The sequence below is a fragment of the Bos indicus genome, chromosome 29, assembly GCF_029378745.1.
Source record: "Bos indicus isolate NIAB-ARS_2022 breed Sahiwal x Tharparkar chromosome 29, NIAB-ARS_B.indTharparkar_mat_pri_1.0, whole genome shotgun sequence".
In the NCBI taxonomy this organism is placed as follows: domain Eukaryota; kingdom Metazoa; phylum Chordata; class Mammalia; order Artiodactyla; family Bovidae; genus Bos; species Bos indicus.
In genome coordinates this window covers 9,999,249-10,025,211 of record NC_091788.1, presented here as the reverse complement: position 1 = coordinate 10,025,211, position 25,963 = coordinate 9,999,249, and the positions used below count along the sequence as shown (strand labels likewise).

Here is a 25,963-nt window from a genome sequence, read left to right as displayed (position 1 = left end):
TCTTATTTAACATCATGGCTTCAAATGCCATCTTTGTGGTGATATGTCTCATATGCATATGTGACAGAATTTATAATCCTACTGAAAGGGTTCCTGACCCAATTCCAACTTGTGTGTGTGGAGGCTTCCCCTCACCAACAAGTGATTCTCTCTGACACTTACCTACCTGGAGATAGAATCACATTCCACAGGTAAAGGGCTCAGTCCCACAAGACCACCCTGCACTTCAGATGCCAGTTACCAGTCCAGGGTGTTACTTGTACATATGGTTGACTGGCTATAAATCAGGGGCTTTCACAACCCCATCCTCTTCAGGTTCGATTAACTTACTAGGATGGCTCACAGAACCAGGAAAACCCATTTACTCACTAGATCATTAAAAAGGTATTAAAGGCTATGAATCGACAGTCAGATGAAGAGATACAGAGAGCAGAGTGAAGTGAAAGTTGCTCAGTCGTGTCCAACTCTTTGCAACTTCATGGAGTTCTCCAGGCCAGAATACTGGAGTGGGTAGCTATTCCTTTCTCAACCCAGGGATCAAACCCAGGTTTCCGACTTTGCACACGGATTCTTTACCGGCTGAGCCATCAGGAAGCCCCTAGAGAGCAAAGTACCAAACAAAAGAGCTTCTGCCCTTGCGGAGCTTGGGGTCTGGCCCAGCAGCACTTGGAAACTCTCTGGGAAAGGACCAAAAGATGTTCCTTTTCCAGGTTTTAATGGAGGCTTCATTACATAATCGTGATTGACTAGATCCTTGGCCAGTAGCAGTTGATTCCACCTCAAGTCCCTCTCCTGTCCCTGGGAATCAACGCGAGGGACTGCAATCCTCTAATAACTTGATCAGTTCTCCTGGCAATCAGGCCCCCTCCCTTTCTCTCTCCCAGATTCAAAAGTCACTTTCATTAACATAAACCCAATTATGATGGCAGAAAATTCCATGGGTTTTGGTCACTGTGGGCTAGGAACTATGGTTGAAAATCATTTTTAAAAAACCCATAAGAATATATCTAAGAAATACAGATATATATTTATATATCTATGTATATATATTTATATCATAAATTTATCATATCTATTTATGCTCTTTGGAAGGAAAGCTATGACAAACCTAGACAGTGTATTAAAAAGCAGAGACATCACTTTGCAACAAAGGTCCATCTAGTCAAAGCTATGGTTTTTCCAGTAGTCATGTACAGATATGAGAGCTGGACCATAAAGGCTGAGTGCCAAGAAATTGATGCTTTCAAATCGTGGTGCTGGAGAAGACTCTTGAGCAAGACTCTCAAGAGTCTTCTTGAGCAAGAAGACTCTTGCTGACCCTTGGACAGCAAGGAGATAAAACCAGTCAATCGTAAAGAAAATCAACCCTGAATATTCATTGGAAGGACTGATGCTGAAGCTCCAATACTTTGACCACCTGATGCGAAGAGCTGACTCACTGGGAAAGACACCGATGTTGGGAAAGATTGAGGGCAGGAGGAGAAAGTGGACAACAGAGGATGAGATGGTTGGGTGGCATCACTGACTCAATGGACACGAGTTTCACTATCAGGAGACAGTGAAAGACAGAGGAGCCTGGTGTGCTGCAGTCCTTGGGGTCGCAAAGAGTTGGACACAACTTAGTGACTGAACAACAAAGAAATACATTTTAGTCACCTGAGTGACCAAAGATATACATACATATATTTCTTATAAATGACAGTATCACAACCATACACTAAAAAGAAAAAAATGTAAAAACTGGTGCAATAGAAATAAAATATCTAGTTCAATTAGTAACATTGTACCAATGTCAGTTTCCTGGCTTTGATGCTGTGCTCTCATTAGATAAGATGTTACCATTTGGGAAAGCTGGGTGGACAGTAGAGGGGAATTGTGTGTCCTATTTTGGCAACTTCTATTCTTGTTCTTGTGAGTCCAAAATTTTTAAAAGGCCATGAGATGGCCTTATAACAAAACAAAAACAATCCTTCCTTTGTAGCTTAGATACTAAATCTCCTTTCTTCTATTTATAATATGATAATTAGTCTTACCTCAAATAATAAATTTACTTCATAAGATAAATGTCTTCTTTTTAAGCATATTGGTGGATATATTTAAATTTATTTTTCAGTATATCACTCAAAATAATTTTTCAGATATAGTGAACTTTGCAACACCGTCAGACACCTTTCTTTTCTATTTGAAATTCATACAGGATTTGGGAAGTTTAATATAGATGTTATTAAATGCTTATGGCCTTTTAGATTCTTAGGAATACATAAGAGCTGTCAAAACTCCCTATGGACATCTCATCTTCAGTTTTATTCTGAAGTTTGTTGTTTTTGGTCAGCTTGTTGTTTACCCCAACTTTTATCAACACCTCAGGGAGCTGTGGGCTTCCCAGGTGGCAGAGTGGTAAGGAATCCACCTGCCAATGCCGGAGACACAAGCGATGAGGGTTCAGTCCCTGGTCAGGAAGATCCTCTGAAGGAGGAGATGGCTAGCTACTCCAGTATTTGTGTCGAGAAAAGTCCATGGACAGAGGAGCCTGGCAGGCTACAGTCCATAGGGCTTCAAAGAGCCGGACACAACTGAGTGCACACACACACACACACACACACACACACGGAGCTGTAATGTTCAACAACTGTTGATTGTTTTTGACAAGCCAATCTGGGAAAAGGCTGTTAAGACACTGGGTAAGCTCTGAGTCAGGTCAAATAAAGACAAGGCTTGCCAGTGGGATCTTCCAGGGAATTACCAGATAAGTCAAATAATGGCCCTTATTTAGGAACTTGGCTTTGCAAGAGTTCTGCCTCTCTTACTTCTCTCCCCGACCCTCAGCCACAGGCTGCTAGATTGCTGGGTTTTGCCATAATTGTGGGGCTGTTGGTTTTTAGGGTAAGTTTGAAATGCCACGAAACTCACTGTTCTTACTAAGATTCAACCATTTTTCTTGAATAAACACTCCCTGGAACTTACTGCAAAGGCTTTAATTTCCAGAGTTCTGAAAAGTTGATTTTGCCAATTTTTGCCAATTTTTTCTCATTGCCTTTATGAAGAAGCGGATTTTCAGCAGTCTTACTCCACCACTTCTGTTTATGTCATTCTCTACAAGATTTTACAAAATTAGAAGGAAAGAAATTCCGTTTTCAGATATATATCATATCATGAATTCTTTGGTACTAAAAATTCTTCAGAGATAGAATTCAGATACTTTAGAATATTGCAAACAAAAAATCAGAGAAGTTAAACTGCGGGATTTTGAACACCATATATTTTTCATCTTTATTTCTATTTTTTTAAATCACTCAAAGCCTGTCCAGTCTGTCTTTTTGTTTTTTGGCTATATTTATCAATACTGAGCATCATAAAGTTAATTGTTTGTTGCTTTTGTTCAGTTTATCAAAGTTTTAAATTAAAATTCTAAAGCATTGATATGACAATCATGTCATACAGCCTGTGGAATGACTTAAAGAGCATTAAAGTTACGTTAAAATCCTCTCAGGAGTTTATTAAACTAGTGTCTATTTTGCTAAACAATTTTAAGAAATCAAATTTTTCAGCCATCAACTTTAAAGTTTGTTGGATTCAATATTAAAGACCTGGGTTTTAGTAGGCTGCAGCACTATCAATAAATCACAGATATTTAGATTATCAGAAAGAATTTGGCTACCCAAAGTGTGGGCTGTGGCCCAGCAGGTTTGGCATCATCTGTAATGTATGAGAAATGCAGAATTACAGGCATCGTACCAAACTTAATCAGCATCTGCATTTTTAACAAGGTCCCCAAGTGCTGGGTATACACATTGAAGTTTCAGAAGTATTGGCTTAGAGAATCAATTTTAAGAAAGAAAATATTCTTACAGTAGAGTATCTATGAAGGTTGCTGCTGCTGCTGCTAAGTCACTTCAGTCGTGTCTGACTCTGTGCAGCCTCATAGATGGCAGCCCACCAGGCTCCTCCGTCCCTGGGATTCTCCAGGCAAGAACACTGGAGTGGTTTGCCATTTCCTTCTCCAATGCGTGAAAGTGAAAAGTGAAAGTGAAGTTGCTCAGTCATGTCCGACTCTTAGCGACCCCATGGACTGCAGCCTACCAGGCTCCTCCATCCATGGGATTTTCCAGGCAAGAGTACTGGAGTGGGGTGCCATTGCCTATGAAGGTTAAGAGAATAAAAACATGAATGTCAGAAATAAAATATAATGTTGAAAAACTATAGTAAAGAGAATGTTAAATTATAGGAAAATAAGGAATTTTTAAAAGTAGTATTAGAATATTTTAAATATATACATTTTGTTAGGTTTAAGAAATTGAAGGAAAGACCCCAGGGAAGTGAGTATTAAAACTTAAAGGGAGAAAAAAAAAAAAAGGAAGGCTAAGAAAAGTACAAGAAATATGTATTAAGTTGACACACAATAAAATATCTCTACATATACATAATAAACTAGCAAGGGCAAAAATAAACTCTAAGTTGATTAAATAAGAAACATGGAAACGTGGACGGGATATTCACAAGAAGAACACAGTTCATGTTTCAAGTGTGGAGTATTGGAATGGTGAGTGATCATCACCCCAGAAGAAGAGAATTAGGGTCACTTGTGAGAAAAGCAAAAAATAATGTAAATCCCACAAGAGCAGTACTTTTGTCTATTTTGTTCATGGATATATGCCTAGTGTCTAGATACTCCTGGCATATGGTAGATAACTCCATAAATATTGAATAAATGAATGATGTTTCCTAGAAAAGAAAGATAATTTGTGGGAGTTGAAGAAATTGACCTCTGAAGTCTAATTTTAATGTTCATTGATCCTATGATAGGGCGATAGACTGGCAGATTATTAACACAGGTTTTAAAATGAAACTGTCTCTTCAGTGATTACTGATTTGATGGATTTAATTTTGAGTCTTCCATCTTCCACATGCTCTTTGGAGATACTATTGAATAAATTATTTCATTAACTATTTCTTATTTTGCAAGCCTCAGCATGAGATTCTGTTTTGAGGGAAAACAATGGAGATACTTCAGCAGAGGTAATTAACAACTCTTTGATATTCACGACAGAATAAACGCTTAAAGGATGAACAAATTTGGCACATACGGAACCTACTGAAGGAACTCAGTGAAGAGAAGTCAGAGGGATCCGTAGTTGTAACAAGAGAGGAGGTTGAAAACGCAATGAAGGAAAAATGGAAGTTTGAAAGAGACCAGGAACAAAACTTGAAAGGTGATTTAGGAACTTAGAAAATTATCATAAAGCCATATCAAGTTATTTCTTGAATGTATCAATGCTTTTGTCTCCTAATATGTTCAAAATGCCGTGGACATACTTCAAAGGGCATCATTACTGCCACAACCACAAACCCACAAATGTAGGTAAGTGGGTGAGAGAAGGAAATAGCAAAGTGGGTGGAGATAATGAAGCCAAGTGAGGAGGAGGAAGAGCAGTGGTCAGAAACACAGACCAAAGCCCTCTGGCCTTTAACACCAGCCCGCATCCTGTGAGGCGCCACCCCGAACTCCAGGCAGCGGTGATCTGCTCTTTTGCGGGGAAATTGTCTTGTTTGGTGTCTTCAATGGCTTCAGCCTCCGTTCAGACTTGGGAATGTAAGGGGAGTATAAAGCTTCCTCCCCAGCCCCAGTATCTCTAAGGAAGCTAAACCCCCTATTTAGATGGGGAAAGAGGGATTGGATTTGGAAAAGGGGACGTTTACAGGACGTGGATAGAAATGATGCTGGTACAGAAGGTGAAAGACGCAGGACATAGTCTTGCCAGGGGCTCAGGAGGTACCAGGGTCCTGAGAGCTGGACCCTCAGTGTTGACACAAGCACTGAAAAAAAATTCCTATTCCTTCATCTTGAGCTTGCTGCTCAGATTTCTAGATTTTTTTTTTTGCCAGAACCTCTATAAATACCATCCCTGCCAGGAACCTGGAAAACAGGGGAGAGACTGGAGTGGTACCAGAAAGCAGTGTGAGAACCTGAGAGGCAAAAACGAGGGGTAGATGTTCCTGGATTTCCCCAAGCTCTCTAGAGAGCCCACTTACTCAAGCACTTGGCCGGGAGAGGCCCTCCATTCGTAGAGAGTTGTCGTTTTGGGTGAAATAGTTACCAAGGCCCCTGGTCAGTCAGCAGGCTTCATTTTTAGGGGCTATCCACCACTGTTCCATAAGCCTGCTCTGGCTGAGCCCCTGTAGTGATAGCAGTGACGTGACGGCACGAGGTGGTGGATGCGTTTCCTGGCCGGGCCCGTCTCCGGGAGAATCCTGCAAGGGATGCTTTACAAACTCTCTAGAGACAGGTGTGAGACCTCAGCCGATGCTCAGACATGCTCACTAAGCTGCCTTTGCAGGGAATGGTCCGGTTAGTGGAGGTGTGCCTGTCTGCGGTCTGGGCTGGGGCTGGGGTGTGTGGCACCCAAGACTGGGGACATGCTGGGTGACTAAGAATTGGAGGGCTGGGCATGTGCGGTGGTCCAAGGGAGAAAGAAGCCCATGGATGCTGATGAAGAGAGGGAAAGGGAGGGAACAGATGTGTCTACAAGGGGTCTCTGAGGCTGTCACGGTCGGCACCAGGCAGTCACCTGCAACTCAGTTGAGTTCATGGAACAGCGGCTGCAGCTCCGCCAGCAGCCTGGGACAGTGCAGAGCCTCTGAGCCATCTGGACCTGCTGAGTCAGAGTCTACATTTGGACAAGGTCACAGGGGGTTTCTGTGCATAGTCAAGTTTGAGAAGTGCTGACGAAACTCCCCTCTTCCAACGTTTACCTGGGATGCTTTCAGTTGCAAGGATAAAAATCCAACCCAGACTAGTCCAAGCATAAAGAAGATGTTAATCTCTTCAAGTAACCAGACAGAAAAGGCAGGGCGCTACTGAGCTGACTCCAGAGCCTCACTTGCTGTCAGAGCTCAGCTTCCTTTTATTTGTCTCCCTCTCTTGCTCCTCCCCCCCATCACCCCCTCTTTCTAGCCCACCCTCTCCCTCCACACACTGCCCCTCTCATCCCTCTTCTCTCTCTGTCTTCCCCTGGAAAGCTGGCTCCTTTTCCTGAGAATGTTCTCCCTGTGAGTCTAGAACTCTGACCACAGACACCTCTGAACGTACATCCTTATAACCTCAAAGTGGAGTGGAGACAAAAAAAGATATGTTTTCTACCAGTTTCAGTGAAAGCATCTCTAGGGAAGGACTCTGAGCCGAGGCCTAGCTTGGGGTGCACGCTCAGCCTTGGACCAATCCCTCTGGCCAGGAAAAGGGACGTCTGTAGTCAGTGTATTTACATGACGAGGGATAGGAGACATGTGTTACTAGACGAGAAGGGAGAGAGGGGTGCTAAGAAAGCAGAACAGCAGCTGCTGCCCCCATCTGTCTTTCAAAAGCTTCAGTGACATCAACCAACCCTCCCCGCAAAGACTGAATGTGGTGCAGGGCTGAGTCCGGGCAGTCTGCTCACAGAGGACAGCTGATCACTGGCGCCTAGTGTTCTTAATTGTTTAATAACAAGAACCACTTGTTAAGGGAATTAAAAAATGTATAATCTTATATTTTGAATACTAATATGTTAAGTATGTATTAAAAATGTATTATTATCACGCCTTCGACAAAGACATGTCTGGAGTCCTTCTGGATGTTTGAGCTGAAGAGCATCTCTCTGGCCTGAAAGAATGCTTTATTCATTTTGTAAATACTTATTGAGCCTCAACTAATGGCCAGATTCTCTGCCAAGTGCTGGGTTGACCGAGATGAATAAAATGTCTTGTCCTCAGGAGCTCTCAAACAAGATGGGGCAGGGCAGTGAGTCAAACAGCCATTAAGTTCATTGTACCTGGTTTTGGTGATGCTTCCTTTTCCAGAATATTCAGCAGCTTGATACTCAGCCTAAAGACTGATACTCAGCGTGAAGCCTAAGTACACTGGGGGCGAATTGGAAGTTTATATGATGAGACAGCTCCAAATTTGTACACATTTAACTGAGGAACTTAGCTTTCACTCTGAAGTCTTAACTCGGTGGCGACTGGGAAGAGCGGTGATTATGACTATCATATGCTGTCATTTCACACAAGGAAAGCTCAAAGAGTTGATCTGTAAATGATGGAATCAAACAATGTACTTAACAAAAAAAGGTTACCAAGGACAGAAGAAGGATGTAAGTTGGAATTACTTTGCCCAGAGACATAATGACCAGAAAAATGACAATTTACAATAAAAAGTGTATGTGAAATAATACATTGTATAAAACAGGATGCTTATCAAGCTATCACAGGCATAATTTAAACTTGTGGGTCCCTAGGCATATAGGTTGATTGCATATTGTCATTCTCGGTCACAGCCCCAAACCACACCATCTACTTTAAAATTGGAAGTTTATTTTTACTGAGATTTTGAATCATGAGGGATAGATAAACAATAGTTTGAATAGTTTAGATTTCCCTAAATTGTAGATATAAAGTTGTATTTAAGAGTTGATATTTTCATATCAGACTTTAACTTCACAAAATCAGAGTGCCACATAATGATGGTTGCAAGAACAACAGAAATGACCCCAAATCTTGATGTTCTTTCAACAGATATGCGCATCCAAATAAGTAATGCCGAGAAGCTATTTCTTGAGAAACTCAGTGAGAAAGAATATTGGGAGGAATACAAGAATGTAGGGAGTGAACAGCATGGTAAACTCATTACCTCCTTACAGAACGACATCAACAGAGTTAAGGAGAATGCCGAGAAAATGTCAGGTCAGTTGCAAGAAAACTGATTCAGATTCAATTTAAAAAAAATCTTTAGGGGGCAGACATTTAGTGAAAGGAAGAAAGAGGTGCTCTGGAATCATCCATCACGCTCTGCTGTCAGCATGAGCACTACGAGTAAGGATACAGTGGAGGAAGTAAAGAAACTATCCCAGAACTACCTGTTGAACTGAGGAGGGGAAGTGAAGGGATGGTTGTGTGGGCAGAAACCCTGCCACTGACTTTGAGAAAGAAGCTGCATTCAGTGGGTGGGGTCTGCATGCTCTCATACCTGGCTCTGGGTCAATTCCACCATGGAAGGAGGGTCCTGGAAAGGGGTCGTATTAGAGAAGAAATTCACCTGAGGCCAGCTAGGGCAACCTACCCAGGCTGGACAACCAGAATCATTATAGAAAAATGGCCAAGTAAATGCTAAGTTGTAGTCGGGAGAAAACCGGAGCACAAACACGGGACAGGAAAGGAAGAGGGTGGAGCAGGAAGGCATCAGGGGACAGACCTTACTGGAGGCCACCTGTCTGTCCCTGAGGCTGAGCAGAGTGCCTTCAAAGAACACCAGAGACCCAGAGACACAGAGGTCATAGGGTAGGACAAACGGGAGAAATCTGGCCTCGAAGAGCAGTGTGGGTGGATGGCAGTTCTAAACCCAGCGGGTCCTGGAGGCTTGTTCTGTGGGAGGAGGGTTTATGTGGGTATCCCAATATGCCCTCTGAGGCTCTGCCTGGTCACCCCGCTTCTGGACCAATTTTCCAGTGTGTTTCTCAATTCAGGGCCTCTGCACCACATCGGTGGTATAAATTTGGCCCTAAATCAGTCTGCAGTTGGAGTTAAAATATTTCAAAAGGTTCTTCTCCCCCAAAAGAAGAGACACCCTCCTGCGCTTGTCTGTTCCCCCAGCCACTGAGATCCCCTTTCTAGATAGAAACACCATTGTTAGTTCCTTATGTAACCTTTCAGAAAGATCCTGTTCATGTCTCAGAATATACATGTATGTTACAAAACAGCATGCTACAGATGCAGTTTTTCACTTATTCATTCAAGGAACAATATGGACGTCCTTACAGACCGGTACATGTTAATACTGCCTCATCCTCCCAATGTCTCCTTTGTTTTATTGTACTATAATTTTTTTAACTACTCCCCTATTCATAAGCATTTAGGTTACTTCCTGTCTTACTATTACAAAGAATTCTGCCATGACTGTCCTTACACAATCTCATTTTACTGTGACAAATATCCTTGTATATATGTAATTTCATTTATGTGTATCTCTAAAGGGAAACGGCTGGCCCAAACAGCCCATTCATTTTTATTTTGATAGGCATGGCCCTCTGTAGATGCTGTCCCAAGTGTATTCCTGCTGGTGTGGTGAGGGTGTCTGTTTTCCCGCTTCAACAACAAGGGATGTGATCTGCCTTTCTGTTCTTTGACAGTCTCATAGGCAGACAGTGGTAACTCACTATAGCTTTAATTTCCATTTCTCTTCCTATAAGCAACAGCGAATATCTTTTCATAAACTCAAGAACCATGTGGATTTCCTTTCTGTTCTCATCCTTTGTTCATTTTTCCATTGTGTTGTGGAACTCTGTACTTTCCAAGGAAATTAGCTCTTTAAATGTGATTTAAGGTGCAAATATTTCCCCCTTCATTATCAGTCTTCTGTCTGTGTGGTGTTTGCATGAGGAAAATTTATAGTTTTATAGTGCCCAATTTATCAGTCTTTGATTTTATTGAAATTACAAATATGTTCTCTAATATTTTCTTCTAGAATTTATTATATCTTCATCTTTATATTTAAATCTCTGATTTTTTGTGTGTGAAGTAGGAAACCAACTTTCTTTTTTGCCAGATGGCTTTCCAGTTGTCTCAACATCATCTATTAAATGAGCCATTTTTACCCTATGATCCACAATGATGACTTTATCACACTTTCATTTCCCATGTGTGTTTGGCTCTCTTTCTGCATTTTCTATTCTGTTCCATGGATCTATGTATTTGTACAACAACGCCATAGAGGGAAGTCCCTGCCAGTCCAGTGGTTAAGACTTGATGCTTTCACTGCTATAGGCCCAGGTTCAATCCCCAGTTGGGGAACTAAGATTCCATAAGACATGCAGCATGGCCAAAAGAAAATGTTACTGTTCAAGTGTATTTTTAAAAATTTTAATAGTTTTCCAGCATTCATTTAATAATTTTCTAGCATTCCTCATATTAACTTAATCCATTATCCTGATTAGAAATTTGGATGATTTCTTTGAGCTGAAAATTTTCATGCTGTTGTATCTAACTTGGGGGTGGTGGTAATAAAATTTTTATGCTGCTGGTTGAACCCTGGTGTATGGCCAACTTTAGGTATCATGAGAAAGTGGCTGTTATAGGCTTATCTTATTTGCCATTAGTTTTAGGCACTTCTCCAGTACTCTTGCCTGGAAAATCCCTGGGACGGAGGAGCGTGGTAGGCTACAGTCCATGGGGTCAAAAAGAGTCAGGCATGACTGAGCAACTTCACTTTCACTTTCAAGCATGCAGCAGCAATTCTGCCTGGGGACAATTAAACCACTTTGGGGGCCACTCATTGGACACAATGAATATGAACAGAATGCCTAAATCAACTTGTCTGAAATCTTACTCCTACCATCCCTTTTTTCCCCACCTTCCCCCTTCTTCCATGACTTCTCTGAAATTCTTCTCCCACACCCATGACCATGGAGTTTGTGTTAGCTGCTGCTGCTGCTGCTGCTAAGTCGCTTCAGTCATGTCTGACTCTGTGTGACCCCATAGACGGCAGCCTACCAGGCTCCTCCGTCCCCGGGATTCTCCAGGTAAGAGTGCTGGAGTGGGTTGCCATTTCCTTCTCCAATTAGCTAGACAGCTTTAATTGCAAGGAATAAGTACTTTAGAAGAAAGGGTTTTTATTGTAAGTGAAATGGGATATTAAAATGAAACTTCTAAAATCTGTTTAAACCTGGGTGTCTATACAATGGGTGGTGGTTGTTGTTAGTCACTAAGTAGTGTCCAATTCTTTTGTGACTCCATGGACTATCTGCCAGGCTCCTCTGTCCATGGAATTATCCAGGCAAGAATACTGGAGTGAGTTGCCATTTCCTTCTCCAAGGGATCTTCCTGACCCAGGAATTGAACCCATGCCTCCTGCTTGGCAGGTGGATTTTTGTAATCCCTGAGCCACCTGGGAAGCCCCCTATATAATGGATACCTTATTCCAAAATAAAGCGAGAATCTGCTATGCAGACTGCCAGTATGATGAGGCAGAAAACAGGTTTCATACCTTCAAGCACTGAATTCCAGTTTATAAAAAGACATTGAGGAGACCATGAAAAAACTTAAAAATTAGGGGACAATTTTTGGAAAGAGCTCGTGGGTGCAGCAAGTTGTACACTATTCCCCAAAGGGCAGGTAAAGTGTAATTCTTCCTTCCCCTCAAATCTAGATGGAAGGTCTTTAAGGAAATTCTTCAGACTGTTCAACATGTATCCCCCCAGTTGGGGGGACACTGAGATCTAGTTTATGACTCACCCTGTAAAATCTACAGGATAAGTGACTGACTAGGTAACTGTTCTAACAGCAGAGCGTGTAAGAGGCATGTAGCTGCCCCCTGGGCTGGGCCTGTCTCAGTCTATTCGGGCCCCTATAGTGAAATACCATAGACTAGGCGGCCTGTATATAACACAAATTGGTTTTTCACAGCTCTGGAGGCTGTGAAGTTCAAGGTCAAGGGACTGACAGATGGGGTGCCTAGGGAGAGCTTGCTTCTTGGTTCAGAGACACTGTCTCTTTGCTGTAACCTGACAGAGTGGAAGGGGCAAGAGAGCTCTCTGTTATAAGGGGTCTCTGTTATAAGGGCACTAATCCCACTCATGAGGGCTCTAGCCTCCTGACCTAATGACCTGCCAAATACCAGTACCAGGGGTTCAGGCTGCAACCTAATGATTTGAGCAAGGGGGCGGGGTCACAGACATTCAGTCTATAGCAGCATGCACTCTCGGAGTAGGTTGTAGCAAAGAGTGGGGTGTTTCCTGTGGACCTGTTATCTGAGAGCACGCTGGTACACAGTCCTGTTAAATTTTACCTGCGGGTTGACTAGAGGGGTCAACCCACTCCAAAGAGAAATAGGCGCCTGTACATGTGGGAGGGAGGAGGAGACAGAACCAGAGGCCAAAGGGGCAGTCATCAGCCAACCTCCAGTGACAGCACATCCCCTGCACAAGGGCATGCGGTGAAATGTACCCAGCGATGGGGAAGGTGGTCCTCCGGGGAACCTGCACAAACACCCCCGAGAGAGGAGCCTCAATCTCAAATGCCAGCTGGACCCAGAAAGTGAGGCCTTAGCTTGAGATAGTCAAGTGGAATAGTGAGTCAAGTGAGATAGTCAAGGCCAAAGCTTGAGATCAGTCAGGTGAGGGCTTTCTTGTCCTTCCAAGGCTCCCCTCCAGCCCTGAGGGGGAAGGAGGCATGCCAGCTCAAGGCAGAGGAAACAGTAGTAGGTTCAAGCTAGGAAGGGAATAGCCATAACTTTGAATGAAGCTTAAAGTTTTGATTATTACAAAGACTAGATATCTTAATTTCAGATTGGAAGATCTTCAGTTATCACAAAAGAACCAGAAAAAGTCATAGGATTGCCATGCATGTTGTTGAGAGAGGGCTAATAGCCTCACAGTATGAATTTTGAAGGGAAGAGAGAAGGAATGTCCCTGGATGGTCCCATGGTTAAGGATTTGCCTTCCAGTGTGGAGGACACAGGTTCGATCCCTAGTCAGGGGACTAAGGTCCCACATGCTGTACCACGTGCCACACCTAGAGAAAGCCTGCGTGCTGCAATGAAGACCCAGTATGGCCAAAGCAAAAACAAACACACACAAAAAATGGGGGGAAGAGAAAAACAAGGTTTGTCGGTGCCCCGTGGTCCCATTTGGTGGGCAAGGACTTTCTGTGAAGGACGGGAGGACGGGGGATGGAGACAGACGGCCCTTAGATCAGTGCTGGCTCCAGGGATGGGGTTCCTGCCTGTACTTTTCGCCATGGTCTGTGACTGTCCCCTCAGGGCACCTCTGCTCTGCTCTCTCGGCCTGTCCCCACTCCGTCCTTGCTCCCCGCAGACTAATTCTGAAGAGCATCATCGTGATCACTACCTAGTCAAGGATGACCAAAGACCTCCGCCCATGGCTCCTCGCGGGCGGTCAGCTGACCCCAGCACAAACCAAGTTCTGGTCGGCTATCCAGCATCCCGATTCAGCAGCTGCCCTGAGCCCTGGGGGCCTGGGGAGGGGGCACCTGGGCCTGCCTCCCCGGACTTCAGTTTGAAGGAGATGTCAGGACACTGGGTGCAGAGAACACACTCACTGACATATCCAGGACAGGACTCTTGCTCTCAGTAAAAGGAAATTTTAGATTTTTTTAAACTTCTTTTTAAATTGTTTTAATTTAAAATTTTTTAAAACAATTAAGAAATGCTTTAATTTATTTAAAAAATTTTGGGGTTTTATTAAACCTTTAGATGAGCCCCAGGAATAGAGAAAGTATGGAGTTATTACAAAACAGCAGATATTAGAGTCACAGAGTTTTTCCTTTCATCCTTGACCGGGTGCGTGGGACAAGGATCCTTAAAAGTCTCTCCGGGCACTAAGTGAGTTAAAAGGCGTGGGTTCAAGTCCACCTCTTTGAATGCCAGTTTCTTCATCTGATCACCTCAGGGACCTCCACGAGAACTCACAGCCCCAGGACCTGCTTTCCTACACCTTGTCTCATCTCACAAGTCCCTTTGAGTTAGATACCACTGTGCCCAGTGTAAAGATGAGGGAACAGAGGCCTGGAAGAGTTCACGGCTTTAGACTCACAGACGTATGAGGTAGTGGAAATGGGAGGTGAACCCAGGTGTGTCAGACCCAAGCCTATAAGCGTCCAGTAGTCCTCCCCACTCCGTGACTCACCTAACACCCACTCTGCCTGAAGGAAGGGCTGTGTGGCCAGTGTTACCATCCACCCCTGCTCAGTCCTGTCTAGAGAGGGGTCACAGGAAGCCAGCGGCACAGAGGAGGATGAGCCCAGTGACGAGTGTGACGCCGGAAGTGGGTCAAGAGCGAACAACCGACTCCCCAAAGCTTGTGGGGTGGAGCTGAAGCACAGCCAGACACGACAAGGAAAGGCGAGTAATGGAAGGCAAACTTCAGCTTCTGAGAAGCGACCACATTGGACCAGGCATCTGAGCAGCCAGGAGTCTAAAAGCACAAAGTTGTAATCTCCCATTTGCAGGGTCCCAGACTTTTCTGGGGAGGAGACTTTTACATATTCCCAGTTTCTCTGGGAGTATTCACAATTGCAGGGTTAATCAGTTCAGTTCAGTAGCTCAGTCGTGTTCAACTCTTTGTGGCCCCATGGACTGCAGCACGCCAGGCTTCCCTGTCCATCACCAACTCCCTGAGCTTGCTCAAACTCATGTCCATTGAGTCGGTGATGCCATCTAACCATCTCATCCTCTGTCGTGTCTTTCTCCTCCTGCCTTCAATCTTTCCCGGCATCAGGATCTTTTCTAATAAATCAGCTCTTCACATCAGGTGGCCAAAGTGTTGGAGTTTCAGCTTCAGCATCAGTCCTTCCAGTGAATATTCAGGACTGATTTCCTTTAGAATGGACTGGTTGGATCTCCTTGAAATCCAAGGAACTCTCAAGAGTCTTCTCTAACACCACAGTTCAAAAGCATCAATTCGGTATTTAGCTTTCTTTATGATCCAACTCTCACATCTATACATGACTACTGGGAAAACCATAGCTTTGACTAGATGGGCCTTTGTCAGCAAAGTCATGTCTCTGCTTTTTAATATGCAGTCTAGGTTGATCATAGCTTTTCTTCCAAGGAGCAAGCGTCTTTTAATTTCATGGCTACAGTCACCTAGGATTGCAATAATAGAAGGATATGGAACAGAAGTCTTTACTCTCTGCTCTCAGAGTTTTCCTTGAATAGAGGAAGCGGTTATGCCAGTATGAAAAACAATGAGGGCTGAGTGGCTCTAGCCTAACTCCCCGTGCCCATTTCCAGAGCCTTAGTTTGCCTCCAAACAACTGAAAGACCAGACCTGCACATCTTCTTCCCTGTAGCCTAAGACCCCCAAGAGTTCTTAGAGTCAGCTTTGGCTGACTTGGTCTGTGGGGAAATTTTTCCCTTTGAAATAATGTCCTAAATGGATGCTATGTCCCACAACAGTCTCAATAGAATAGTATTGTTTCATTACAGAATAAGTTAAATGAGTCGCTGTGGACGAGCCTAGAAATCTAGGGCTTTCCTTGTGGCTCAGCTGGTAAAGAATCCGCCTGCAATTCAGGAGACCTGGGTTCGATCCCTGGGTTGGGAAGATCCCCTGGAGGAGGGAAAGGCTACAGCCATAACTGTCAACATTATTTGTAGGAGACAATACTCTCTGACTTCCAAATAATTATCTTCCAACTGTTATAAATAAAACACATCTAATGGGGACATGTAACACTGATGTCATCATAGAGCACAACTCCGACGATTCTGATTTGGAGGGTACACTGCCCTCCTGTTGCACACGGCTAACTACATCACTGTATTCAGTCCTTACTCAGATATTACCTCCTCAAAAAAGCTTTCTCTGCTCACTCTATCTAAAATAGAAAATCTTAGTTTTTCGATTGTTTTTCCCTTTTACTTTTGGCTGTGCTGGGTCTTCTTTGCTTTGCGAGGCATTCTCTAGTTGCAGCAAGCTGGGGCTACTCTTTGTCACAGTGGTCAGGCTTCTCATTGCGGTGGCTACGTGGGCTTGGTATCTGTGGTCCCCATAGTCTAGAGCACAGGCTCAGTGGTTGTGGCACACACGCTTAGCTGCTCCGCGGCATGTGGAATCTTCTCAGACCAGGGATCAAACCAGTGTCCCCTACAATGGCAGGCAGATTCTTATCTACTGCATCACCAGGGAAGTCTGAGAATTTTTGTTTTTCTTCATCACATGCCTCACCACCTAAAATATTATTCCCTGGCTTCCCCACTAGGGTGTATGTGTCATAAGGGCAGGAGTTTTGTCTCTCATTTGGTAATATTCCCAGTGTCTTAAATAGTGTCATGCACAGCAAAAGAACTCGATGATGATTTGTTGACTAAAAGAATGAACAAACGAGACTCATTTATCCAGATTCATTTCTCTCCACTCCATAAAGCAGCCCTTAGGTCATTTTATCTTGCTTTCCTTAAACAAAAGTGTTGATTATATGATCTCTCAGCATCCTTCAAGACCCAAAATTTTGTGATCCTTTGCTCTCTCAGTTCTGACATTTATAATGTAAGAAAATCTGCAGAGGACAGTGCATCCTGCTCTTTGCATCTCTGTTCTCCCCTCTTGCTCTGAGCCCAACTCAGATCAGGCCTGCTGACTTTCCCAGCCCCTCTCCACCTCCCTCTCCTCTCCTCATTCTGTCTTTCCTGTCCCAGGAAACGTGTGCCAAGAATATTGGAAATTTAGTTAGATGGCATTAGATGTACAGGATGCTACTTGAGTGTATAATCAACTCTCTTCATATTTATGTTGTGGAATCAGAAGTTGTCTCATATGAAGGGTAGACAGCTTCAGAGGTACTAAAGCATTGGAAATCCTTTAAAAATACAGACATTCATGAGAGATATCATCTCCAATGAATTCCCATTAAGGCATTAGTAAATTATTGGAGCATTTTGGCTAATTAGAGGTTTTAGATTCTTCAGTAAGACGATACTTTGAAAATTCAGGGGGGAAAAACATGAAGAAAGGAGAGGTGGGGATCATGGAAGATAAACTTTACAACTTAATAGTTTTACCTTGGATCTCAAGCTTTCTAATTTTCTGTTTAAAGAACAGTATAAAATCACCCTGGAAGATGCTAGAAAGAGAATAATCAGAGAAACTTTGTTGCAACTGGACCAAAAGAAGGAATGGGCCACAGAGGTATATGTCAATTTTCTTTTCTTTTTATAGTAGATTTTTATTCTTCTCATACAGAACTTCAAAATTTTAAGTGAAATATAGTTGATGTATACTATTATGTTATAAATTTAAATTATATTAAAAGACTCTTGCTCCTTGGAAGAAAAGTTATGACCAACCTAGACAGCATATTAAAAAGCAGAGGCATTACTTTGCCAAAAAAGGTCCGTCTAGTCAAAGCTATGGTTTTTCCAGTAGTCGTGTATGGATGTGAGAGTTGAACTATAGAGAAAGCTGAGTGCTGAAGAATTGATGCTTTTGAACTGTGGTATTGGAGAAGATTCTTGAGAGTCCCTTGGACTGCAAGGAGATCCAACCAGTCCATCCTAAAGGAAATCAGTCCTGAATATTCATTGGAAGGACTGATGCTGAAGCTGAAACTCCAATATGCCGGCCACCTGATGTGAAGAACTGACTCATTGGAAAAGACCCTGATGCTGGGAAATATTGAGGGCAGGAGAAGATGGGGACGACAGAAGATGAGATGGCTGGATGATATCACTGACTCAATGGACAGGAGTTTGAGTACTGGATGCCCTTCTCCAGAGGATCTTTTCAACCCAGGGATCCGCCTGCAATTCGGGAGACCTGGGTTTGATCCCTGGGTTGGGAAGGTCACATGGAGAAGGGAAAGGATACCCACTCCAGTACTCTGGCCTGGAGAATTCCATGGACTGTATTAGTGCATGGGGTCGCAAAGAGTCGGACACGACTGAGCGCCTTTCACTTTCATTATCATCTTGCTCCAGACTGTGTCCTAAATCTGTGAGATCCTAGCTGGGATTGTCTATCCGGAACATCCTTTCTTTGGAGTGATAAGCATCTGGCCTTTTCTAGAGTTCTTCACTGAATTTCAGTTGCTATTGTTTCTTGCTTCCCTTTTTGTTCAACTGTTCTTTCAGTATTCCTATGCCATTGCACAGTTTTTACTGATTTTCACAAATACAGAGGATGTGGAGGGAACTGATCAATGGTTTTGCTTACCCATGCAATTCAGCCCCTTTGTGACTGAATATGATTAAATGGTGAAATCAATAAGTGATCTGATCATAGTTAAGATGGTTAAAAATGCATATGTCAATCAAATATCCTTTCAGGATGTACATTCAGTATGTTATGAAGACTGCCCTCAATACCGTTCCTAGTATTTTACATTAAAATCTCTCAACAATCCTATAAGGGGGAGACTTGCTAATAAGAAGACAGAGACACAGAGAAACCTTGTGACTTGCCCAGAGCATGTGGCGGAATTGACATTTAAGAAGTCTTTTCAGATCACTACTCTTAATCATTACACTGTACATTTTCTTTTCTCCACATAATGCCAAACACCCGCATAAGTGAATGAATTTGTCTCATTTTTTTTCTGGCCATCTTATGTGGATGGTGGTGGTGGTGTATTCACTAAGTCGTGTCCAACTCTTTGCATCCCCATAGACTGTAGCCCTGGAGAAGGCAACGGCACCCCACTCCAGTACTCTTGCCTGGAAAATCCCATGGACGGAGGAGCCTGGAGGGCTGCAGTCCATGGGGTTGCTAGGAGTCAGACACGACTGAGTGACTTCACTTTCACTTTTCACTTTCATGCATTGGAGAAGGAAATGGCAACCCACTCCAGTGTTCTTGCCTGGAGAATCCCAGGGAAGGGGAATCCTGGCAAGCTACAGTCCATGAGATCGAAAAGAGTCGGACATGACTGAGCAATTAACACACAGCTGCTTATTAGAGTCACTTGGAAAATTTGTTTAACCCATGTGGGTCCTGGGTCCCACCCAGAAAGATGCTCTTGTAATTGGCCTGAGATTTTGCCTGGGCTTTTGAATTTTTCAAAATATCCAGGAGATTCTAATATGTAGTCAAAGCTGAAAACACTACTCTATTGTTAGTGAAGTAAGTCATTAACTAACTAAATTCATTTATGAGCTACTTCCTACTTTTGTTCAAAGAAAATTCTATGTCTAAAATAAACTTTAGTCTTACCATTTGGAGCTGAACCCTTTATATGGTTCCTGGGAAACGGAGGTTCACTCTTGTTTGATTAACATGATTTAAAAAAAGGAATTTATTGCAAATCTTCCTACTCAAAAAACATACTAAAATTTACCTTTAATATAGTTTGCCAACAAAGGTTCATCTAGTCAAGGCTATGGTTTTTCCTGTGGTCACGTATGGATGTGAGAGTTGGACTGTGAAGAAGGCTGCGTGCCGAAGAATTGATGCTTTTGAACTGTGGTGTTGGAGAAGACTCTTGAGAGTCCCTTGGACTGCAAGGAGATCCAACCAGTCCATTCTGAAGGAGATCAGCCCTGGGATTTCTTTGGAAGGAATGATGCTAAAGCTGAAACTCCAGTACTTTGGCCACCTCATGCAAAGAGTTGACTCATTGGAAAAGACTCTGATGCTGGGAGGGATTGGGGGCAGGAGGAGAAGGGGACAACAGAGGATGAGATGGTTGGATGGCATCACTGACTCGATGGACGTGAGTCTCAGTGAACTCCGGGAGTTGGTGATGGACAGGGAGCCCTGGCATGCTGCGATTCATGGGGCGGCAAAGAGTCACACACGACTGAGCGACTGATCTGATCTGATAGTTTTAAATTCTTTCAATCCATGTTTATGAGGCAGAATATTTTTCTCAGTTTCTCTTCTTTTGGTTGTATCCTTCAGTTACTTTGTCGTGTGGTATCCTGGTGGTTCAGACGGTAAAGAATCTGCCTGCAATGTGGGAGAGACTGGGGTTCAATCCCTGGGTCAGGAAGATCCCCTGGAGAAGGGAATGGCAACCCATTCCAGTATTCTTGCCTGGAGCATCCCATGGACAGAGGAGCCTGGTGGGCTATAGTCCATGGGGTCGCAAAGAGTCAGACACGACTGAGCAACTAACACTTTCACTTTCATCCATATAAAAGTACCTCACATATAAACGTGAACTGTTGTCCACTATAAAATTCCTTTGGGTGAAACTGTAAATATTTTAGTAACTGAAATGAAATTACATCTTATGATCCTACTGATAAAGTAAGGCTTTCCCTGTTTGCTTCATTTAAAATGGTTTTCTCCAGGAGATGACCTAGCTACAGCCTGCTGCTACTGCTGCTAAGTTGCTTCAGTCGTGTCTGACTCTGTGTGACTCCATAGACGACAGCCCACCAGGCTCCCCTGTCCCTGGGATTCTCTAGATCGGAACACTGGAGTGGGTTGCCATTTCCTTCTCCAATGCATGAAAGTGAAAAGTGAAAGTGAAATCACTCAAGTCACTCAGTCGTATCGGACTTTCAGCAACCCCATGGACTGCAGCCCACCAGGCTCCTCTGTCCGTGGGACTCTCCAGGCAAGAGTTCTGGAGTGGGGTGCTATTGCCTGCTAACCTGCAACTATTTGCTATTAGGTTTATAAATAGGTAAATTGTTGTTATTGACCTGCAGAAATGTTTCAGATTTAGAAGGCAGTTATATCATCTATCTTTGCTCTTGCTACATGTTAAGTTATGCCTGTGACCATAAACTTGAAGAAAGTTTGATCACTGCAGTTTAGCCATCTTAATGGTGGAACAGGGCTTCCCTGTTGGTGAAAAGTCCACCCGCCAATGCAGGAAACGTGGGTTCGATCCTTGATCTGAGAAGATCCCATGTGCGATGGAGCAACTATGCCTGAGCCTGTGCTCCACAGCCCGGCGCTGCTGCTACTGAAGTCGGCACGTTCTGGAGCCTGTCTCCACGACCAGAGAAGCCACGACAGTGAGAAGCTTACAGGCCACAACCAGAGGAGAGCCCCAGCAGCGACGAAGACCCGGCACAGCCAAAATGAATACATAAAATTAATTCAAACATTTTAACAGTGAAGCAGGTCACTTCATGATTGATTTCATCACGGCAGTCAGATTTAGTCACACTAGCGGCCAAATTGATTGGACAACCACCGTCCGTCCAGTTCTTTCAATCATCTATGTTACTACTACTACTAAGTTGCTTCAGTAGTGTCCGACTCTGTGCAACCCCATAGACGGAAGCCCACCAGGCTCCCCTGTCCCTGGGATTCTCCAGGCAAGAACACTGGAGTGGGTTGCCATTTCCTTCAGTGCCTGGAAGTGGAAAGTGAAAGTGAAGTCGCTCAGTCGTGTTAGGCAATCTAAATCAGGAAAAATAGCACAATAGGATAATAAAGAACAATGGGACCCAATGTTTTTAGGCATATTTCCAAAGTTACTGTAAACCATGATTTTAAATGTTCAGATAAGTTGATTGCATATAATCATTGCTAAAAAAAAATGTGAAATGCTTTGTGGCAGCACTTCTTTAATACAGGGAAAAAAATCTTTTTTTTTTTTAGAATGCTCTAAGGTTCATTGACAAGGGCAGCTATCGAGAGATCTGGGAGAATGACTGGCTCAAAAAAGAGGTAAGTGGAATTTTAAAAAAGGAAAACAATTTCTTCTTTCTCATTTTTCTGAACCGGAAATGACTTTTATTTATGAGCTGAAGTCATGGGGAAATCATGGATATGTGAGTCACCGAGGTAAAGTGAAATTCAAGTGGAGCCCTAATATTATTACAAGCTGTCACTCAATGAACACCGTAAATGTTTTCAATAATAACCAGAAGTCAATTTTGGTGTCACAATTTTCATACAATACACTCAAGTGTCTAAAACTTCTTGATATTCTAAAACTGACCCGGCCTTCCTCTGAACCCTATTTGCTCCCAACTGATGGAAGCAAGGCTGAAGGATCATTCTAACCTCATTCTCTCCGGTTTTAAATTGTCTCTTCAGGTATTCAAACTGGTATGGAAGAGGTAAAACTGTCATTATATGCAGATGACATGACACTGTATATAGAAAACCCTAAAGACTACACACAGAAACTGCTAGAATTGATAGACTAATTCAACAAGGTAGCGGGATACAAGAATTAACACACAGGGATTTCTTTACACTAACAATGTTGTATTTCTTTACAACAATGTTGTATTTCTTTATAACAAAGTTGTATTTCTTTACACTAGCAATGAAATATCAGAAAGGGAATGCAAACAGTCAATGTCTTTTAGAATCACATTTTTAAAATAGCTCATAGGAATAAACTTCATAAAGGAGGTGGAAGACATGCTGAGAACTACAAAACATTGATAAAGGAAACTGAAGATGATTCAGAGAAATGGAAAGATGTCCTATATGCTCTTGGATTAGAAGAATTAATATTGTTAAAATGGCCATAGTACCCAAAGCAATCTACAAACTTAATGCCCTCCCTATCAACTTACCCATGACATTTTTCACAAAACTGGAACAAATAATCCTAAAATTATATAAGAGACCCAGACTTGCCAAAACAGTCCTGAGGAAAAAGAGCAAAGCAGGAGGCATAACCCTCCCAGACTTCAGAGAATTCTACAAAGCTACAGTAATCAAAATAGCATGGCTAGGGCAAAATCAGACATGTGAATTGATGCAGCAGAGTAGAGAGCCCAGAAATAAACCTGCATACCTATGGTCAATTAATCTTCAACAAAGGCAAGATATACATTGGGGAAAAGAGAGTCTCTTCAAGCGGTGTTGTAAAAGCTGGGCAGCTGCATGTGAATCAATGAAGTTAGAACACTCCCTCATACCATACACAAAATTAAACTCAAAATAGCTAAATGTAAGACTAAATATGATGCCCTAAAACTCCTAGGAGAGAACACAGATGAAATGTTCTCTGACATAAATCATAGCAATATTTTCTTAGGTCAGTCTGCCAAGACAATAAAAATTAAAGCAAAAATGAACAAATGAGATCTAATCAAACCTAAAAACTTTCACACAGTAAAGGAAACCACAAACAAAATGAAAGAACAACCTATGGACTGAGAGAAAAGTATTTGCAAATGATACAAACATCAAGGACTTAATTTCCAAAATATACAAATAGTTCATACAATTCAATAACCGAATATTTCCACATGGATGTCACATAGGTACTTCAAACTCAACGCACCTGAAATTTATTAAATTTCTTCTTAGATTGTCTTTTCCTGCATTTCCTTTTTCACCATCTGCTCAGACACCCAAGGTAAAATTGTCACCATCAGCTTCATTTCTATTTTCCTTGCTCTAATTTGACTGAATAGAGTTGGTGAGTCTAACAAACAAAAAAATTTTAAATAAATATGCTTTCTGTGATATTGACAATTATCTTAAAGTTGCCTTTATAAAGTCATGGTGAGTAGGAATTCATACTATTTCCAAAACTAATCAAGATGAATCCTCAATTTTAAAAAAATAAGTATTAATTTAAACAAACTCAAGGTGAGCTCAACAGTTAAAGAATATTATAGAGGAACTTAGTTCTTATACTTTTATTAAATATAACAGTATGATCCCAGTAATAATAATTTAACAATTCAGATCTTAAATTCTGTTAAGATACCATAGACATTAGGTTCAGAGAAAATGACTACAAAAATTTATATATGACTGATAAGAAAGACTGGTGCCTTGGTCCTTTCTACTAAAGCCACAAATTACATTTTGTTTTGTTTTATTTTTTAATTTTCATAATTCAGTGGAAATAAAAGACAGAAAGATGTCAAGTTTAATTTAATCATGAGCAAAAAGAGCTCATTAATCAAGAACAAAATCATTTTAAAGAAATTCAATATATTTAATTTCTCCTTATTTCAATAAATATTCATTATACTGTTACTAAATTTACTCACAAAATTAATTAAAACCATTTCTGATTATAAGTACTATCACAGGAATTGAAAATTGCCTGGAAATAGAACAATGTATGCTAATTATTTTGAAGAAAGTTAAGAATGAATAACAAGGGATATTTAACACTGGAACTCCCCCAAATATTTCTCCATTTTCAACAATATTATTGTTGAAATATATTATTATTTCAACATGTTATTCTTCAACAATAACCAAAAAGCTTAGATCTCTGGGAGGGATATTAGGTCTCATTAAATGGCTTTTATTATCCGAGTTTATTTAGCATGCTTATTAGAAAAATGAAGAAAATTCAAATTTCCAAATAACTTGAACTAACTTAACAAATGGAAAGCTGGAAACACTAGACAGATTCAAAGAGGTTAGCAATCGAAGTTTCAAATGTGAGGAGGCGTAAAGCTAACTTGGTTCTTGCAGGGGAAAATTTTAAGAGCATACATTTTAATTAGGATCCTAGGTGCCTGAGTTATTCCTTTCCGATTTCTTAAGTACATTTCTTGGGTATCTGGGGAGAAGCAGGGGCTGGGAGGGAAAAGAGGTCTTCCATTTCCTTCTTTATACTTTCTTACCCCAGAAAAAGTGTGATAGTGTTAGTCGTTCAGTCGTGTCCTACTCTTTGCCACCCCATGGACTGTAGCCCACCAGGCTCCTCCATCCATGGGATTCTGCAGGCAAGAGTACTGGAGTGGGTTGCCATTTCCTTCTCCAGAGAATCTTTCCAACCCAGGGATGAAACCTGGGTCTCCTGCTTTGCAGGTGGATTCTTTACCATCTGAGCCACCAGTTAAGACCCTTACTGCAGAATCTAAAGGTATTGACATGGCTGTAAAAAGGGAATTTGTTTTCATTTCCCTAACATTTCAGAAGATTGAGAGGGAGACAACAATTGAGAACCTTACTTAGTACTCTAAAGGCATAAGGGATGTCACAGGTTATCTGTAGCTTGAAAGATTGGACTTAACTCCCCCAAAGGGCCCTCATTCCCTGCTTGCCAGAAGACCAAGAACTGCATGCTGCCTCCCAGCTATGCCAAGCCCTGAGGTCAAATTTTTCCTATTCTATTCATTCCTTCTTTTACAACCTCTAATTTCTTTCTCATCCTTTGACATTTGAAAATTATAAATTTTTCCTTAAGGCATTCATGCTTGTAATCAAGCTGATAATCTTATAAAATATGAGATCCTAAAACACCAACCGCTAACTTGGTAATGTAGAATTATGGACTTAAATTGTCTCGTGAAATTGGTCAGGATGCTGTTCTTTTCACTTTAAGCCTTTTCTATGACACTGGTATTGTTTTATAATTGTTTATGTATTTGTTCACTGGATTTGTAGATTTCTTTCCTATTTTGAGGGAAGAAACCATGCTTTATTGAATTTTGTATCCGTCTACCTCAAGCAAGAATTTACCCTTAGTAAGAATTCAGGCATTTAATAAATGACTTATGTGAAAGAGATATGCATGTGGTAATATACTGAATGCTTCCAAAATACAGTAACTTCAACTGCAAATCAAGAATGTGTTAGTCATCTCT

The 25,963-nt window shown here is 41.9% G+C and overlaps 1 protein-coding gene across 9 annotated transcripts in view; it reads left to right on the top strand.

The window, feature by feature from the left end:
- The window catches only part of CCDC83 (coiled-coil domain containing 83), a 53,126-nt gene that overhangs the window by 15,557 nt on the left and 11,606 nt on the right, over positions 1–25,963 (top strand). For all 9 annotated transcript variants that reach the window (XM_070782989.1, XM_070782985.1, XM_070782986.1 and 6 more), the window contains 4 exons: positions 5,048–5,210; positions 8,548–8,715; positions 17,581–17,672; positions 22,041–22,109. In XM_070782989.1, coding sequence (XP_070639090.1) covers positions 5,048–5,210; positions 8,548–8,715; positions 17,581–17,672; positions 22,041–22,109 — 492 coding nt within the window. The remainder of the gene's footprint in view (positions 1–5,047; positions 5,211–8,547; positions 8,716–17,580; positions 17,673–22,040; positions 22,110–25,963) is intronic.